Source organism: Haliotis cracherodii, unplaced genomic scaffold (genome assembly GCF_022045235.1).
Source record: "Haliotis cracherodii isolate W230 unplaced genomic scaffold, xgHalCrac1.p SCAF_23, whole genome shotgun sequence".
In the NCBI taxonomy this organism is placed as follows: domain Eukaryota; kingdom Metazoa; phylum Mollusca; class Gastropoda; order Lepetellida; family Haliotidae; genus Haliotis; species Haliotis cracherodii.
In genome coordinates, this window is record NW_027266279.1 from 4126289 (window position 1) to 4146648 (window position 20360).

Sequence of the window (20360 nt, forward strand, 5' to 3'; positions counted from 1 at the left end):
CGTCAAGACAAAGAGCATATATCCTATCCAAAACATAACATTAAGATTGACCATAACTTCTAAAGGTAACTCAAACTTGTCTGACAGTTTTGGCCTTTCATATTTTTTTAGTTGGTTTTCAAAACTGTTGGCCTAAAATCAGTGCAGGTGGTCAGACATATTTCTTTCAAATTTCTTTACATATATTTTTCAGCATTTCTTACGAGAAGCGGTGATAAAATCTTAGGTGGTTATTATTTCACCTATTTATAAAACTCAATTTCTTTTGTCATTTTTTCTTATAATTTTAGTTGTGTCATTTGGCTTCATAAACCAACGAGGTCACCCATCTCTTCCATGCACTTAGATGGACATAGGCTGTTCTGTGTGTGTTTTCACAAAATGTCAAGAAGCCTCTATTTTGAGGCCTCCTAGCTGAGGTCACCCATCCCTACTCTGCACCAAGCTGGACATAGGCTTAATTCAACTCAATAAGTGTACTCTAATCGACTAACACCAGACCACCATGCATGGAACAAGGCCAGGTCCCCCAGGACAAAGGTGTTACTGGCTCCACTAATTGAGATCACTCAGCTCCGACCAGCTGACAAACCAAGCCATGTGGAAATGGCACCTGCTTCAGCCCAGTCGGTCATTAGACCTGGACCGGACACGGACCACCACTGAAACTGCTGCCCAGACTAAATATATCTCTCTATATAACAAATACTGTTGTAAAACCTATTTTCAAATGCTTATGGTCAGTGCTCAATGCCCACCAGTATACCTTCTGGGCTCTACATAGTTAAACTAAAAAGAATAAAACTTCATCTTTGCTTTACATATAGATCTTTATACATGTAAGTCGCAGAGCAGACCAATGTAGCAAGCTAACCCTGAACACATGGGGCGCCAACTATGACAAGTTTTTCTTCTGACACACAATGTCTTGCTGAATTCTGTTTACAAATTTCAACCAAACAAAAACTGTTCCAAAAATTTATCAGTAAAGGAGTGAGTGAGTGAGGTTTAACGCCGCTTTTAACAGTATTCCAGTTATGTCACTGCCTGTCAGCTTAATGTGGGAGGAAAGCCCGAAGTGATGCAGGTCTCAGATGTTTACCAATTCGGTGAAACCCACGAGCACTGGTATGGTTGCTGACAAACCTAGACACTTGAATTGTGTGTGTGTGTGTGTGTGTGTCTGCGTGTTAGAGAGAGAGAGAGAGAGAGAGAGAGAGAGAGAGAGAGAGAAGAGAGAGAGAGAGAGAGAGAGAGAGAGAGAGAGAGAGAGAGAGAGAGAGAGAGAGAGAGAGAGAGAGAGAGAGAGAGAGAGATTTGGCTTGTCTTTCTACATGCAGGTTTATTACTAAATATGACACTTATTCTTGTTTTGTTTGGTCAAGATCAGTCACAGGCTGGTGTGATGTAGTTTAGAAATTGCTGACTGCGGATAAAACACCACACATTCCAGTTATCAGCGTATAACACTTAAAAGAGAAACAATTCAAGCATGCACCAAGCGAGCTCCTGCAATACATGAGTCACAAACATGTGTCTGTCTACAGCAGACTACTGAAACATATCCAGCTGTACTACACCCTGGGCCTGTTCCACGAAGACATCCTAGCGCCAACACTGAACTACCTGATTCAAACTTTGAAGTTCACTTTGTGTGTGTCTTGCTTAATAACTCCAATATTCAAGTGAGTTAGTGGTTGAGTGAGTGGTTGAGTGGTTGAGTGAGTGAGTGAGTGAGGTGGTTGAGTGAGTGAGTGAGTGAGTGGTTGAGTGAGTGGTTGAGTGAGTGTTGAGTGAGTGAGTGAGTTTGGTTGGTTGGTTGAGTTTGGTGGGTGAGTGAGAGTGAGTTTAATCCGGAAATGATTAAAAACAACTCATGACAGCTATTACAACAAAAACTGTTCCTCCATGATTATTGAGTATAACCTGACCATCCCAAAGCTTATGTACCTGACGAGTTGTCAAGTGCCATGTTGGACAAGCCAATATATTTGGCGCTGACCTTAGAGTTGAACTAGCATTAGGATCACTATGTGGACTGAGGTCTGGATCAGCCAGTCCAGGCGGGCAGGTCACAGGTGCTCCCAATAACATTAATTATTTAAACCATTGTGGTCATACAATCTCTGTTTTAGTCGCCTCTCTCGCACTAGTTGGCTGTCATCAGTTTTTGCCATTTAACCGAAGAATACGTTTCTCCTTTATAATTACTGCTTTTCACAAATGGGTTCTAGCAAGCAATTTTATTTTTTCCATTAGAAATCGAGGTATATTCTTTTCTCCAGTATTTGCTGCAACAACCATCCCCGTTTTCCTTCTATAACAACTTGCGTTTTCCTTCTTTAAAGCTCACTGTACAAATACAACATTCATTGCATAAGAAAACGCAACACTACACCAATCACATTGTGAACCATTTCTGAACATATTTTGACAGGCAACATGTCTGTCATATTCTCAAAACAAAGTCAGTAAAAATGTATTTTTTAATTTATTTTTTTTACTTTGCTCATTTTTTAAAATTCTTCATCCCACCCAGCCCCCTCTGAAGCTGAGCAAGGAGATGTCGTACACACAAAACAAAGGTGTCGATGTCAACAGGTCATGTCTAACAGCTTAACCCTTGACAAAAGAGTATCATTGAACTAAGCACATTACTACTCAAAACAAGTTAAAGAACACACACAATTGGAAGGCTGTGTGTTGTAATATCCTCAAGCCAGATTAACTACAGACGATAAAAGAATGTGTTTTTTTTAGTAGTATATGTTGTTTGAATGCATTAGCAAATGCATCTTAGTGCTATGCCAGACACACACCTGCATAAAACTACCTACAATGATTTATCAACACCTGCTCAAAAGCCAATGTTCGGCTCCAAGTCTGCAGCAAAATGTCAGTAAAAATTTCCAGATATTTCCTAATTCATGCTGTGATTGTTATCACTAATATTACGGCTTTATAGTAACAGATAGCCAATTTAGAAGAAGAGGCTTAATGTAAGTTTAACATTATTGCATTGAATGCAATGTTACAATTCAATCTTAAAATGCCTCTGAAAGTATGAACATAAAAACACCAAGCTAAATCTCTGCTCCTTCAATAAGCATCCTGCTTACCTTGTTGCTATTGTTTGACCATATGGAGTCAAACTACGCAATCATTATTTTAATAATGTCATAATTATCCCAACTTGAGAATAAACCCTATGTAGCCAGTTGTATGGAGCGCCACCTCCACCCCCAAGATAATTATTATCTGCTTACCTGGACAGAACAAAGCCTGACGAGCACACACCTGTCTCCCTTTATCTCGGGAAACAGCTGATATTGTCGATACTAAGGGAGGGGTGGGGTAGCAGGTGGGACTGTGTTATGGAGAAGTTGCAGGTGGGTGGGGTTGGGTGTGTGGTAGGGGTAGGGTGGGGTGTAGTGGGGGCTGGGTAGGGTAGGGCTAGGGGTAGTGTGGGATGGGGTGTCCTGGTGAGCTCAGTCAGGGAAAGAATAGGGAAAGTGTGGGGCGGGGAGTAGTGCGGATTGGGTAGGGGTCGGTGCATTGTGGGCTGGGTAGTGGTAGTTAGGGTTTGGGAGAAGTGAGGGTTGGGTTAGGGTAGGGATGGGTTGTTGTGGAGGTTGGGTTGGTGTAGTGTGCGGTGGGGTGAGATGAAATGGGATGAAGTGGGGGTGAGGGTGGGCCTTGGATGGTTCAGAGTTTAGAGAAAGCGTAACAGAGTTATCAGATCGAGAACAATAGATTTTCATCTAATGAAATAATCTTGGAGGTGTTTCCATCCCACATGTTGAAGACCTTGTCTTAATAAACCTCCACTGTAACATTTCGCATCCCTAATGCAGAGAAGCAAAGGAAGAATTTCATATGATGATGAACAGGGATAATATTCCCGACCGTATCACACAGGGGGACAACAAGAAATGGCTACACATATTGTACTTCTTTGAGAATCAAACTTGGTCTCGTACACACGACAAGGAAACTCTTGACCACTGGGCTAACCCCACTGATTCCCTTGAATGAACAAAAAGGCCCTGCGCTCCACATGGTTTATTTCTCTGGAGCGTTTTACTGCATGATAAACAATTCCCCCTCTTTGTTTGTTTTTTAATTTCTGTTCATTGCAGCACAGGATGCTGGAATGGTTATCATTAGTTCAAGGGACATAACTCTTACATTTCTGTTATCATTTTTCTCATCATGATATCACTTGGTCAAGTGGGCTCAAATTTGAATCAGAGGGAACAAAATGCACCTTACTTGATGTCAGCAGTGAAAATAGAGAAACACCAAACATCCATACATATACAATCAAATCCAGGCACTAGGTCTTCAGCAACCCATGCTTGCCGTAAAAGGTGACTATGTTTGTCGTAAGAGGCGACTAACGGGATCGGGTGGTCAGGTTTGCTGACTTGGTTGATGCATGTCATCGATCCCAATTGCGTGGATCGATGCTCATGATATTAATCACTGGATTGTCTGGTCCAGACTCGATTATTTACAGACCGCCGTCATATAGCTGGAATATTGCTGAGTGAGGCGTTAAACAACAAACCAACCAACCAACGAACCACACCAAAAGCTCAACGGACCACAAACGTTTTATAAACTACAACAGCTATAGCCAAACAAGCAATTATTCACCCATCCATTCCTTGACCCAGATTCTCACTTTGTTCACTTTCAATGGATAGCCATCAAATATGGTATAATATTTATTAACTTTGCAAAGCTGGATGCACACAATGGTCGGTGCACATTTAATCTTGCAAGCATTGCACACGTCACCGCTGAAGCGCTGCACACATGACTGCTGATGCATTGAGTAGTCTGTTTTATGCGTTGGGATGTCACTTAACCTCAGAATATACACAATCCAAACATTAATTATTTCCCAATCTGACATGTATGTTTAATTTGGTTGATCACAAAGTGTGAGGATATGATTGATTTTAACACCACTCCACTCTGTTACCTAACTGTTTTTTTTATGTCAGACTTTTTAACTACTGCTGCAACAACATTTAGATGGTTACACTACACCACCTAACTTCCTCCCTGAGTCATAACTGATTGAGTGAGTGAGGTGTGGTCCTTAGTAAATGTTGTGTACCACAGCTTGTTAATGTTTGCCACTTTGGTGAAACCCATAAGCACGAATAAGATGCAGAACCTGACACAAATATATCAAATACAGCCCATGCTGTGAATCCTAACATGTGAAAGGGTGACAACGCTGCACAACAAATATCAGTGTCTTGGACAACAGGGCACACCCTGCTACCTACACAATAACATGGTGACCTGGGTCAGAAAAGGTCCTCAACACCCCAGACACATAAGAGTCGACTAAACTTGTGACAAGGTGCTGAGCGAAAAGGTGCAGCACGGGTCACTATACTACACTGGCGTTAATCCAACTCATGCTTGCTGTCCATCACATGTTTGCCTGGCCCGGACCTGAGTAGGTATTTGGAATATTGATGACAGCAGCATTAAACAACATTCACTCACTCACTCACATCAAAGTTCGACTTTGTTCCGTTTGAGAAATATCATCAATAACATATCTGAGCAAGCAAGAACCCTCCGCACCATTCCAGCGTGAGTGAAACAAGACTCCACACTGCTTTAACAATTCAAACCTGACCTTTCAAGTGACAGAGCATATCCATTCACACTGGATACATTATTAACTGCTAGGAGTTTAATTGCTAGTGTAAACCACCCCTCCGACCTATATACCATACATGTCAGACTGGCAAGTCTGTTTCTTACCCAAAATAAACAAAGACAAACTAATTGTCACTGCCTCATTAAACAACAACAAAAATACCATACATAAAACATCTAGACTGTATGTAGAACAATAGCCTTGAAATACCAGAAAAAACCTGCAAATTCTCTCTCCCCAAAACTCATGCTCTTCTATTCACTCACCTTTGCCCTTCTATTTCCCGGCCTATTCATGCCCTTCTATTTCCCGGCCTACTCATGCTCTTCTATTTCCCGGCCTACTCATGCTCTTCTATTTCCCGGCCTACTCATGCCCTTCTATTTCCCGGCCTACTCATGCTCTTCTGTTTCCCGGCCTACTCATGCTCTTCTATTTCCCGGCCTACTCATGCTCTTCTGTTTCCCGGCCTACTCATCCTCTTCTATTTCCCGGCCTACTCATGCTCTTCTATTTCCCGGCCTACTTATGCTCTTCTATTTCCCAGCCTACTCATGCCCTTCTATTTCCCAGCCTACTCATGCCCTTCTATTTCCCGGCCTACTCATGCTCTTCTATTCAGTCACCTTTGCTCTTCTATTTCCCGGCCTACTCATGCTCTTCTATTTCCTGGCCTACTCATGCTCTTCTATTTCCCGGCCTACTCATGCTCTTCTATTTCCCGGCCTACTCATGCTCTTCTATTTCCCGGCCTACTCATGCTCTTCCATTTCCCGGCCTACTCATGCTCTTCTGTTTCCCAGCCTACTCATCCTCTTCTATTTCCCGGCCTACTCATGCCCTTCTATTTCCCGGCCTACTCATGCTCTTCTATTTCCCAGCCTACTCATGCCCTTCTGTTTCCCGGCCTACTCATGGTCTTCCATTTCCCGGCCTACTCATGCTCTTCTATTTCCGGCCTACTCATGGTCTTCTATTTCCCAGCCTACTCATGCTCTTCTATTTCCCGGCCTCCTCATGCTCTTCCATTTCCCAGCCTACACATGCTCTTCCATTCTCCGTCCTACTCATGCTCTTCTATTTCCCCGCCTACTCATGCTCTTCCATTTCCATTCTCCCCCTTTAGCCATTCTATTCTGAACATACCCTTCTATTCCCCTACCTTATGCCCATTCTATTCCCCCCAAGACCCTTCCTCAACCCTGCCATATACCCACATCACCCTACACCAGACCCTTCCTCAACCCTGCCATACACCCACATCACCCTACACCAGACCCTTCCTCAACCCTGCCATACACCCACATCACCCTATACCAGACCCTTCCTCCACCCTGCCATATACCCACATCGCCCTATACCAGACCCTCCCTCAACCCTGCCATATACCCACATCACCCTTCATCAAACCCTTCCTCCACCCTGCCATACACCAACATCGCCCTACATCAGACCCTTCCTCCACCCTGCCATACACCCACATTGCCCTACACCAGACCCTTCCTCCACCCTGCCATACACCCACATCACCCTACATCAGACCCTTCCTCCACCCTGCCATACACCCACATTGCCCTACACCAGACCCTTCCTCCACCCTGCCATACACCCACATCACCCTACATCAGACCCTTCCTCCACCCTGCCATACACCCACATCGCCCTACATCAGACCCTTCCTCAACCCTGCCATACATCCACATCGCCCTACATCAGACCCTCCCTCCACCCTGCCATACACCCACATTGCCCTACATCAGACCCTTCCTCCACCCTGCCATACACCCACATCACCCTACATCAGACCCTTCCTCCACCCTGCCATACACCCACATTGCCCTACACCAGACCCTTCCTCCACCCTGCCATATACCCACATCACCCTACATCAGACCCTTCCTCCACCCTGCCACACACCCACATTGCCCTACACCAGACCCTTCTTCCACCCTGCCATACACCCACATCACCCTACATCAGACCCTTCCTCCACCCTGCCATATACCCACATCACCCTACATCAGACCCTTCCTCCACCCTGCCATACACCCACATTGCCCTACATCAGACCCTCCCTCAACCCTGCCATATACCCACATCACCCTACATCAGACCCTTCCTCCACCCTGCCACACACCCACATTGCCCTACACCAGACCCTTCTTCCACCCTGCCATACACCCACATCGCCCTACACCAGACCCTTCCTCCACCCTGCCATATACCCACATCACCCTACAGCAGACTCTTCCTCAACCCTGCCATACACCCACATCGCCCTACATCAGACCCTTCCTCAACCCTGCCATACATCCACATCGCCCTACATCAGACCCTCCCTCAACCCTGCCATATACCCACATCGCCCTACATCAGACCCTTCCTCCACCCTGCCATACACCCACATTGCCCTACACCAGACCCTTCCTCCACCCTGCCATACACCCACATTGCCCTACATCAGACCCTTCCTCCACCCTGCCATACACCCACATCACCCTACATCAGACCCTTCCTCCACCCTGCCATACACCCACATCACCCTACATCAGACCCTTCCTCCACCCTGCCATACACCCACATCACCCTACATCAGACCCTTCCTCCACCCTGCCATACACCCACATCACCCTACATCAGACCCTTCCTCCACCCTGCCATACACCCACATCACCCTACACCAGACCCTTCTTCCACCCTGCCATACACCCACATTGCCCTACATCAGACCCTTCCTCCACCCTGCCATACACCCACATCACCCTACAGCAGACTCTTCCTCAACCCTGCCATATACCCACATCGCCCTACACCAGACTCTTCCTCAACCCTGCCATACACCCACATCGCCCTACAGCAGACTCTTCCTCAACCCTGCCATACACCCACATTGCCCTACACCAGACCCTTCTTCCACCCTGCCATACACCCACATTGCCCTACATCAGACCCTCCCTCAACCCTGCCATATACCCACATCACCCTACATCAGACCCTTCCTCCACCCTGCCATACACCCACATCGCCCTACAGCAGACTCTTCCTCAACCCTGCCATACATCCACATCGCCCTACACCAGACCCTTCCTCAACCCTGCCATACACCCACATCGCCCTACAGCAGACTCTTCCTCAACCCTGCCATACATCCACATCGCCCTACACCAGACCCTTCCTCCACCCTGCCATACACCCACATCGCCCTACACCAGACCCTTCCTCAACCCTGCCATACACCCACATCGCCCTACAGCAGACTCTTCCTCAACCCTGCCATACACCCACATCGCCCTACATCAGACCCTTCCTCAACCCTTCCATACACCCACATCGCCCTACACCAGACCCTTCCTCCACCCTGCCATACACCCACATCGCCCTACATCAGACCCTTCCTCAACCCTTCCATACACCCACATCGCCCTACACCAGACCCTTCCTCCACCCTGCCATACACCCACATTGCCCTACACCAGACCCTTCCTCCACCCTGCCATACACCCACATCACCCTACAGCAGACCCTTCCTCAACCCTGCCATATACCCACATCACCCTACAGCAGACTCTTCCTCAACCCTGCCATATACCTAACCCTGCCTCCACATTACCCTATACAAGACCACACCTCACCCTGCCACCTACCCGTCCCTGCAGCCTGTACATAACTTGTCTTCCATGCAACTCCGGTATTTGTTGACAAGAATTTTAAAATGTCAAATGTTGACTTGAACTATTGCAACATCACTGTCCCATATTGTCTTCCTAGGCAATACTGTAATATTTAATATAAATTTAAATTAATGGGGAAGTGGTGTTGTAATCCTTGAGGCTTGCTGCTATGGTATATGAGTAAGTACCCCCTGAGACTCAAATTTCAGCATTACTGTTATGCCAAGGACTCCTTGACTTCCATGCTAAACTCTTTCACAAGTTTCAGTACATGTTCCATTGCAGATGAATTCCTTAAAACATGATACTAAGTCATTGACTCTTCCAATTAGTCCCTGTTCACCAAAGTTCACCAAAACTAATTTAAGTGCATTGTGTAGATACTCTTGTAAGGATGCATTTGGGGAATGATACAAAATTTAGTGATTTCTACTCTGAGCATCCCAATGACAAGTGTATGGGACAAACAGCCTTTATGAGAAAGAATGTTCTAATTTATAAAATATTTATAAAAAAATCTGAAATTGTAAATGTTTCTTTGAAAAACACAAACCAACAAACCAAACCAAACCAACACTGAAAACGTATCTATTTTATAATTACAAGTAAATTATAGAAAAAAATGTTCGACAATTCAAGCCATTCCCCGCTTCTCCACCCACATGTAACCCCCTCCCTGGCATCATATATTCTGGTCACCTTGACAACACCTCCTCCTCCCCATCATCACTCACTCCCTCCTCCAAGCCATCAATACCATTTCGACAGGCGACTCAACTTCAACACTTTACAAAATGGACTACACCTACAGTGGCTCAAAGACCCCCATTTGTTTAGGAAATAGGCTTGCTGTAGACACAGACCCTGTACCGAGCTCGGGGTCAGATGGAAGAAATCATCTCCTTGTAGCCTGGCATTGACATGGTGGCCGGTATACACACTGATATACACAACTCCAGCCGTCATACCTCACGATATTATACACCAGGAACCGGGGAATACGCAACACAGTCGGTTTGGCTACATACTTACCCAACTCCACAACAGACGGCTGGTCGTGTCAGTCAGTCGATCGAGCGTTGTCCTTGTTTCACGGTTCACACTGGTATTAACACACACGGTATCTTATCTCACTAGCTTCATTGTAATACATCCAGAATCGGTGAAAAAGAACATATTTTATATTCCATCCACCACGGTTACTCCCTGCTCTGGCTACGGCTAATTCTGTTCTGGGGCAAAACAAGGATCTGTGACTATCAGCCTGAATGATTAAGAATAGCCAGTCAGGCGGGACGCCTAACATTTGGTCGTGTGGAGGGTTAATGCATGGATAAACATACCCTACACAATGCAGGAGGCTCTGTTAGCGAGAGAACCATGGAAGGGGGTCAAGATTACATGCACGCTGTCAGGGCACATCAGCCATTGTGTTTAAATATGTCCATCTCGTAGGGGATTAAACGCTAATCTGTTGTCTATTAAGTTTATGGAGTCCACACAATCTGTGAAAACAGGCCATTGTGGTGTAATGTTTCATTGGTAATATACTGACTTTTTCCATATTTTTAGTGAAAATCTGTTTCAGTGGTTATTTGCCATTAATTAATACAATGGGTTATATACCTCTTATTACATCAAACAGAGTTATAAACCATTAATTAATATCTGTAAAGAGTTATATACTATTAATTAATATATACAATGGGTTATATGGCACTAACTAATTCAAACAGTATGTACCATTATTTAATAACTCAAACTGAGCTATACACCATGAACAAAACACACATATTTATGTTCCATTACTAAATACATACAATGGGTTATATACCATTAAAAAATTCAAACAGAGTTATAGCAGTAATAGATATATTGATAAACCATTAATTAACTGTACACCAAGGCTCATGTACCACTAATTAATTTATAAAGAGTTATATGTTATTATATATTGTGCATGATGGTCATAAAACCAATTAGTTTACCATTCATAATTAATTCAAACTTTGGTTCAGATACTATTTTTCTACAGTTTAAAGCAAATATTTTAAATCATATCTAAGCATATTATATATTGGATAATTGCAAGGGCACAATGAATGAGTCTGCAGCAGATCCACTGGTCAAAGAGCGAGTGACAAAGTGAGGGATCAAGTGTGTGAGTGAGACAGTGTGTGTCAGGGTGAGTGAGTGACCGAGAGAGTGTCCAAGTGAGTTAGTGAGTGAGATGAGGTAGCATGAGCTCAACTTGTTTCTGCTTGGAGCAGTTTTGTATTCCAATCAATTTCTCATACAGATCATGAAACAAGAAATCACAAGCAAGTCTACATTATTTTGGCAAGTCTAGATTTGCTCAGTTTATGAAAAGGAAGAGCTTTTTGGCTTCTTGTTATTATCTAATAAAGGACAATTTGACAAACAATATTTTCATTTCAGAGACTTAAGGTTAGTCCATATTCAAACACCAAACTAACTTACACAATCAACTTCCTTGTAGCAGATCATTAATCACTGTTTCCTTGTCTTGAGCTTCTCATTGGGCAACCACTTTAGCCTTCCTCTCAGCTAACCCCGTTTTCCACCCCCACCCCCACCCCCACCCCCATCCCCTCCCCACCCTCCAACCAACACATATTGCTCAGATTTACCATGTTTACCCAAGCATAACTTGCATTTTCAATATGGCTGGCCTATTCTGTCTACATGTTAAATGATACACTAAAACTTAAAGTACAATGACTTTTCTGGCTGTTGTCATGCACTGATTCATCCTAGGGCCAGGATGACACTATGCCTGCCACGAAGGTGGTGCATGTGATAACAATTAACACTACAATACTGCTGAACACTGGAAAAGTACATCCTGTTTCAGACTTGGGCGGAGGTGACGAGGAGGGGAGGGGGAACAAGAAATCTGTAACCACATCCATCTCCAGAAATCTGAACATCCTTTACTTTGATGACTTTCAATTTTCATATCTGCAACATAATGTATGCAGGACTTTTCCAAACAAAAAGATTGTTTGATAAGTAAGATAAAAATTTATCTCCATGCAACGAGAAACCACTTTTCATGCATTGAATTAATGTATGAAATGACACATTATTTTACTTTCCAGAATATTTTTCAAAATTAGTCCCCTTCACGTCACCTGTCTTTATGTTCAATCGATATGGAGAATTAAACTTCAACTGCAAACAATACTTCAAATATATCCTGTTCTACACTCTTAATAAACATTTATCCTTTTTTCCATATTTCTAAAACTAATCCATATCCAAAATAACAAAATAGAAACAAAAATTAATGTAGATATAAGACCAATAGTGAAATGAATAAAAAACCAATCAAATATGGATAGTTTCCCCTAAATTGATTCACTTACACCACTCTCCCTCAACACCAGTACAATAAATTCACTGAAATTGCCGAGCAGACGACAACTACCAAGGGAGTTAACTCTTGGTGAGGCAGCTTCCTGACTGCTGGCTGAGAGGGTAGAGAGTGGATTGTTTACACAGTCGAACAGCCTACCTTACTATCTCACTTGACCTGTGTTCCGCTTCACAGAAATAATCGGTGCAAGGTCCAGACAAGCTACCTTCCAGCTGACATTGCAGCGTAGCCTGGATTTTTACTGTTCCAATTTCCTTGACACAGACGGTAAAAGCAGGCTATCAGTAAAAAACAATCGTCTGCTGTTCTCTATCAAATTCCTGTATGTCAGTGAGCCACAATCTCCACTCAGTCTAAATGGTACACCACAAATTCTCCACTTATTTTCTCCAGTGGTATCTGTACATTGCCTCTTTGGCTTGACAGAGTATTTGTGAATACAACTCGTCCCTCTATCTCAGCTCAGGGACTGAGCTTGCCGGGACTAAAATAAGAGTGTTACCGAATGGCATCATGTTCCGCATGAGCTGCTGTGCGAAATAAGCAGGAGGCATTTCAGAAGCGGCCAGGCGTGAAAAACCAGCGGCTTGGAAACACCAGGCTATTATGCGAATCTCTGCTGCGTCATTAGTGTTTTCGCGATCTTTTCAATATCATGACCAACCCCATGCAACCGTCTAGAATACCGTTTCTCTCTATTTTTTTCATCATTCTTTATTGCTTAAAAAAGGACTGTGACAATTCATCTGCGAAGTAAAATTCTATAGATTCCCTGCAGATGCAATTCCATGGACGCATTGTCGTCTAGCACGGCTTTCAGCCAACCACGCAGGTTCCATAAATTCTCGTCAGATAATTAACGCTAGCCCAGTGCCTGCAGACAAGCATGAAATACCTCTATCCTTTTTCGTCATGGAGGAAAAACAACTGCAGCTACTAGGTGAAGCAGCAGCCCGATCGTGACAAATCTGCAATCATGTCATGAAAGGCTCCCAGACCCTTTCTATAAATTCTAAGGAGGATGCAAACGATGCATGCTCGGGAGACCTTTTCAAGATAGATAAGCTCAAGGCTGAACCACGGTGCAATTTAGCGAACCTTGGTTTCCGCAACCCCGTGGTGGATTTGGGCTGCAATTTCTGCGAGATGAATTAGTCAATTGTGGCCGGCTGACATGTGAAGAAACGGGCCACTGCACACCGTAATGGGAGAATCAATCGCACATAAAATACTGATATTGCCCGCCAGCCCTTCTACAACGACTGACATTGCCTTGCTCGAGTCACGCGCATAATAAGTCTCCGCTACCCAACGGCACGCAAGATGGACTCTGAGACAAGATTCTTCCCAGTGCCCACTATTTTCATAATTACTCTCCCTTACAAACGACATTAATTCCACAAACAAGACAATCAGAGGAAGGCCTGCTATTTCTCCTCATCAACACCTTGTCCCAACACGCTTGTTACTGATAGGTAGGGGTGCAAGGTTACATTCTTGTCAGCTCTACCACATTTCATCTTATAAAGTCTTATATTATGACCTTTGACTGTTTTGCATCTTATAAATCTAGTAAAATCCTGGATAAATATTTATTTTTATATTTGTATACTTATCCTGCATTACATTCTCCATTGATAAACTTTGACTGCTTTATGTAATAACCTCCTTTCAAAACATAAAACCTGATTAAATTTCAGCTGAAATATTTCTATTTGATAAATAAATTTAAAAACAAAATAATAATAATTTGACAAATATATACGGTGGGCAAATGCATTCATAATCAAGGTGGAAGGCATGATGCAAAGGAAATGATTGAAGGGGTGTCTGAAATGTTAGAAGTAGACTGTAATTAGACTGTAATTAGACTTAAATACAAAGATAAATACACTTCTACTGCATTTCATTTCATAAAGGACTTCCTCCATTCTTGAAATTCGACTGCATTTCATATAATGATGGACTTCTTCATCCATTTATAGTCTCCCAAGTTTAATCTCATAAATTCTTTCCTTTGTTCACTTCAACTGCATTTCCTCAAATTAACTTCTTTTTTACTTCATAAATTTCCTTATTAAGCAGACATGTATTTCTACTATTTAAGACAAAACCACCATAATAGCATTCTAGGTACAAAAACTCACTCCATCTAAATTTGGTGACCCAGGTCAGATTGACTAAACCACCCTCCTACAGCAAGTAAAGAACCCTTTAAAAGAATGATCAAGTTTTGTTGCCAGAAGTAATAGTCAAAATTGGATAATTCTGTGTCTGTTATTTACAACTGTCATAATCACACACCATTATCTTGCTAAAAGACACTGATATACATTGCAAATAACTTTAAAATCTTTAATATAATATGTTTTGTTTGTTTGTTTGTTTGTTGTTTAACGCCACACTCAGCAATATTCCAGCCAAATGACAGTGGTCTGCAAATTTTCAAGTTGGACCAGACAATGCAGTGATTGACATCATGACCATCGATCTTCGCAATTGTGACACAATGACATGCATCAACCATGTCAGCGTGCCTGATCACTCAATCCCATTAATCGCCTCTCATGCATAGTCACCTTTTAGGGCAAGCATGGGTTGCTGAGACCTATTCTGACCCGGATCTTAGCAGGGTGTAAAATTAGATGTATAGAAAGGGTTTTGTCAAATATATTTTATTACAATAAAACGCTGGATTCTGAAATGCCCCAAATCTCGAAGTCTCTGCAATGTAGTGTACCATATCCTTTCACAATTTTTGAAACTTGAATATAAATGAACTTGGTGTCTCCTTAGTGAACAGAACTTCATTTGATGTGTATGACTTCCATTCTCTCCAAACACCATACAGAACTCATTGTAACTGATTAAACATATATGACACAGGATCGGCTGCAACATCATCAAACTCTTTTTGTAGCTCTTCACATATGCACAAAGCAGTTATTTTAGAAACATTCAAGCAGGGGTTTTTTAATAAAAAAAAAAGAAATATAATCAGCTGATAATACTTCAAAATATATAAAGATTTTTTATTTTTTTTTACTGAAAAGTTTTGGCATCAATATTATTCCAAATCAATTTCAAACTTATTTAAGTCTAATTTTTATTACTTTCATTTATAATATATGAGCACTTATTTCTGAAAATTAATAGAAAAAGTTCTGCAAATGTACATTCAAAATCAACAAAGACATTGCGACTGCGGTCTGTTTTTCCCAGTCTACCCAAACTCATTCATTGTATGGAACTGATCAGATTTAACACATACCAACAACGCTACATCAAATCTCTCCTTGCGTGTAGCAAGATTGAAACATTATAGCCACTTCTATCCAAATATATGGCACAGTTTGGGACAAATTTCAAATGATGGATATATTTAAATACACAATAACCTGTAATAAATAGACAAACAAATTCTTCAACAACTTAGAAAATTGGTGGTAACAATGATCTCAATAGACCAAAAGTTAAGAAAAAATGTCCTTTCATTCCGTGCAGGAATTTGCCAGCAACTTTCATCAACAGAAACATAACTATCAGCACATACCAGATCATTTTGTTTAACATAAAATCAATTTTTCTGTTCTTAATCCTACACGTTCATCTTTAGCCACTAATTAGCAAGACAACAAATAAAGGAACAAATGGATCTCCTCTGTCCAAGGGCTTACAGGAAATGGTGGCAGGCACACGGTTCCGCTGTCGTGGAAATGTGTTCGAAGAGCGGAACGGAACCCAGTACGGTGGAACTGGCATAATGCAGTGATCAGTTCTGTCTGAGGCCTTGTAGGGGTGTGTGGGGCCTTGCAAGGGTTTATCTACAAGGTATGTCATTTGGCAGTCTCTGCTAAATGGACTTTGTCATAGTTACAAGTTTTTATTTTTTTTAATTATTATGAATAAATAACAGGAGTAAATGCTAGCTTATTTCACAGTATGAAAGAACAACATAAATATTTGATACTTCAACACACATCAAGTGTTCCAGATATATAGGAGATTTTTAAATGAATTATGGATTCACAACACCCATTTAGTCTGTGATATTTTGAAAATTGCTCAGACATTTTATGAGCTTCCTTGATGTAGATCAGTTTTTTTAGATCCCTGCCCTGCCCTGTCCTGTCCTGCCCTGCCCAAAATCTTTTTGTTGGGTCTGTAGTTTGTTACGCACGAGATCTGTCTACCACTCTGAATCGCCCACTTCATATTCATATCATTACGTGTAAACATGGATGGATTGTAATCACCATGTATTTCTGATGGGACTGTAAATAAGCATTTCAAATCATCATGTGCTTGAGATTGTGGACGTGTTTGGTGATCGAATTCATATCAACGTCTTGTAAATAGTTACAGAAGAACTTTGACAATCTAAGAAACACACACTCGAATTTATTAGAAAGAATGAGAGCAGTTGGGTCTTTTGGAATAGTTTGTAATAACCAGAATATGTTATATTCAAGTTTGTTTTAACTAATTTCTACTGTAAGGTTTAATTTGGTGATTACACAATGTTATTCAGTGTAATAAAGTCTGACCTCAATAATTTGCTTGGTGCATTTGGAACTTATCAGAGTGAAAATTCAACTGAGTTAAATTAAGCATAAAATCTTCTTGGGTTCGCAGTGTGCCTTAGCACTATGACTGTCGAAAGTCTATGCTAAGGTATGGGAGTTACGATCACCTTGCGCTATAAAGATGGCTTTGTACAATGGCACCCTGACCAAGTGTTCCTTACATAGACGTGGAAGTTCACCAACCACACAATATGTCCACATGGAACTGTCAAGAGAGAGTCCTTGACACCCAGGGCAGATATATTCCCAAGACAACAAGAGACAACCGAAAACCCTCGCAATCACCATGTCACCAAGTCTGATAATCCGATCCTAAATTGGACTCTTTATGATACAAATACAACAGTGGGACATCCCCGGAATCTCCATAGGGAGGACTATTGCTGCAGTGATAAAGAGGACTATTGCTGCACTATTAAAGAGGACTATTGCTGCACTATTAAAGAGGACTATTGCTGCAGTGATAAAGAGGAGTATTGCTGCAATGATTAAGAGGACTATTGCTGCAGTGATAGAGAGGACTATTGCTGCAGTGATAAAGAGGAGTATTGCTGCAATGATTAAGAGGACTATTGCTGCAGTGATAAAGAGGACTATTGCTGCAGTGATAAAGAGGACTAGTGCTGCACTATTAAAGAGGACTATTGCTACAGTGATAAAGAGGAGTACTGTTGCAGTGATAGAGGAATATTGCTGCAGTGATAAAGAGGACTAGTGCTGCAGGGACAAAGAGGACTATTGCTGCAGTGATTAAGAGGACTATTGCTGCAGTGATACAGAGGACTATTGCTGCAATGACCATGGTCAATTTTGTTCCAAATTTCCAGTATAGGTATAGACAATGGAACTGACACATTGTTGCTGTGTCATTAGGTACTTGTTAACTGTTAATCTCATTAAAAACAATATCTTTTACACTGTCAAGATGTCACAATAGTTGCACCTTCAGGTCAGCCAGTTTGTGTAGATATTTCTAAATACTTGGTATGTGAAAGTGAAGCACTTTGAATGTGAAAAATAAAGGCAACACTGAATGTGTGTGTGTAGATATTGTTTTCAGTTTGTCATTGCTGAGCGCCATGGAATCTACAACCGAACGGTGTAATAATGAGATAACACCTGTGTTTTGTGTGTTTTCTTTTCACAAGATTGAAGGTTCTTAATCAAAGAGATAAAGAAATGAATCAGAATTATCTGAGAAAACTGACATCTGCTTGGCTCAAGCACACAGCCTTTATTTTGATTGGGTGGTCAAAATTTGATCTTGGTGGAGGTGCATTGAATTGTAATTAAAAGGCAAGCTCTGATTTTAATGAGATTCTAAATTGACATTAAATCACAAAATATTAGCAGAGAGACAAGGTAGGTTTAGAAAATTTTGCCCAAACAGAGTTCCATTTAACAAGTTTGGCCAAATTATTGACCAGTGATACAGTGCTTGAGGGGAGCATCTTGCATGAATCTGAAGCCATACTTACAAATTACATATTTTAGTTTTAATCTGGCTCCTTGTAAAACATTGCTTGTCCAACCAGGAAAAATACGTTCAGGGCCTGGTGGCTCCCTAGGAGATAATGAGACTTTGAGGAGGCATGACTTACCTTTGTGCAAGGGTCGAGACAACATGGGCACATTAGAAGAAGACAGGCTTGTTCAGCATAAAGATGGAGGTTTGAATTGTATCTGTATCCAGAACCGGTTTTAAATCTGGAGTCAGATATGAAGTAGTTAATCATGAGTGACAGAGGAAAATAGAAAAAAAATAAATATTCTCTGGGTAATATGAGGTAAATTTCCTGAAAAGGAAATCCTGAAAAAATATTCAGCTGTAAAATACAAACAAACATGTCTTCAACATGTTCAAAATAAGCATATTTACAAACAAATAGCATATCATAAATTTTAATTTATCCTTGCAAAGACCAGGCTCTATTGAACAACAGCAATAGTTGTGTCATGTCATGTAGACCCGTGAAGATTCTGGGGTCGAATAGGTCTTCAGCAACCAATGCTTGCCGTAAAAGGTGACTATGCTTGTCGTAAAAGGCGACTAACGGGATCGGGTGGTCAGTCACAGGTACTGTCCCTACGTGACAAAAACACAGATGGTTGTTTTAATGTGGTACGCCGTTTCTACATGACAATCACCAACATGGTTTTGTTGAGATGTGGTACACTGTTTCTACATGACAATCACAGACATGGTTTTGTTGAAATGTGGTACAGTGTTTTTACATGACAATCACCAACATGGTTTTGTTTCAATGTTGTACACTGTTTCTACATGACAATCACAGACATGGTTTTGTTGAAATGTGGTACACTGTTTCTACATGACAATCACATACATGGTTTTGTTTCAATGTTGTACACTGTTTCTACATGACAATCACAGACATGGTTTTGTTGAAATGTGGTACACTGTTTCTACATGACAATCACAGACATGGTTTTGTTTAAATGTAGTACAATGTTTCTACATGACAATCACAGACATGGTTTTGTTGAAATGTGGTACAGTGTTTTTACATGACAATCACCAACATGGTTTTGTTGAGATGTGGTACACTGTTTCTACATGACAATCACAACATGGTTTTGTTTCAATGTGGTACGCCGTTTCTACATGACAATCACAGACATGGTTTTGTTTAAAATGTGGTACACTGTTTCACTATGTTTAATGTCATGCCCAGTGCATGGAATAAAGCACCCAATAATAACTATCAACATCATCATCATCATTATTATCATCCACAATGGTCATCCACTTCAAAATTCTTTGGAAATATCTGAAATCAAAATAAACTGTCACTGGTGCAAAACAACAATGAACTGTTCCTCAAAGTCATCCAAATTTGTTCTGGTAATGCATTGTACAGCAGCCTGTTGTATGTCTTATGCATGACTGACCAATCTGTTTACAAGGCGAGGTCGAACCCCTAACACACCATCAGGAACTGAGCTATGATCTCAATAAAACTCCATACATAACAACGAAAGAAACTAATGCC

The 20360-nt window shown here is 41.7% G+C and overlaps 2 protein-coding genes across 8 annotated transcripts in view; one reads left to right on the forward strand and one right to left on the reverse strand.

Annotated features, from left to right (window-relative positions):
• Positions 1-20360, reverse strand: part of LOC139471691 (uncharacterized) — a 70627-nt gene that overhangs the window by 18137 nt on the left and 32130 nt on the right. For 5 of the 7 annotated variants that reach the window (XM_071254147.1, XM_071254151.1, XM_071254152.1 and 2 more), the window contains one exon: positions 18948-19053. The gene's annotated coding sequence lies outside the window, so the exon portion shown is untranslated. Of the gene's footprint in view, positions 1-10392; positions 10598-12898; positions 13206-18947; positions 19054-20360 lie in introns of those variants that run through there. The other 2 variants (XM_071254154.1, XM_071254153.1) reach the window with 2 other exon arrangements.
• Positions 6526-9282, forward strand: LOC139471949 (uncharacterized). The gene has a single exon (XM_071254460.1). The coding sequence runs from the start codon at positions 6526-6528 to the stop codon at positions 9280-9282; it is 2757 nt and encodes a 918-aa protein (XP_071110561.1).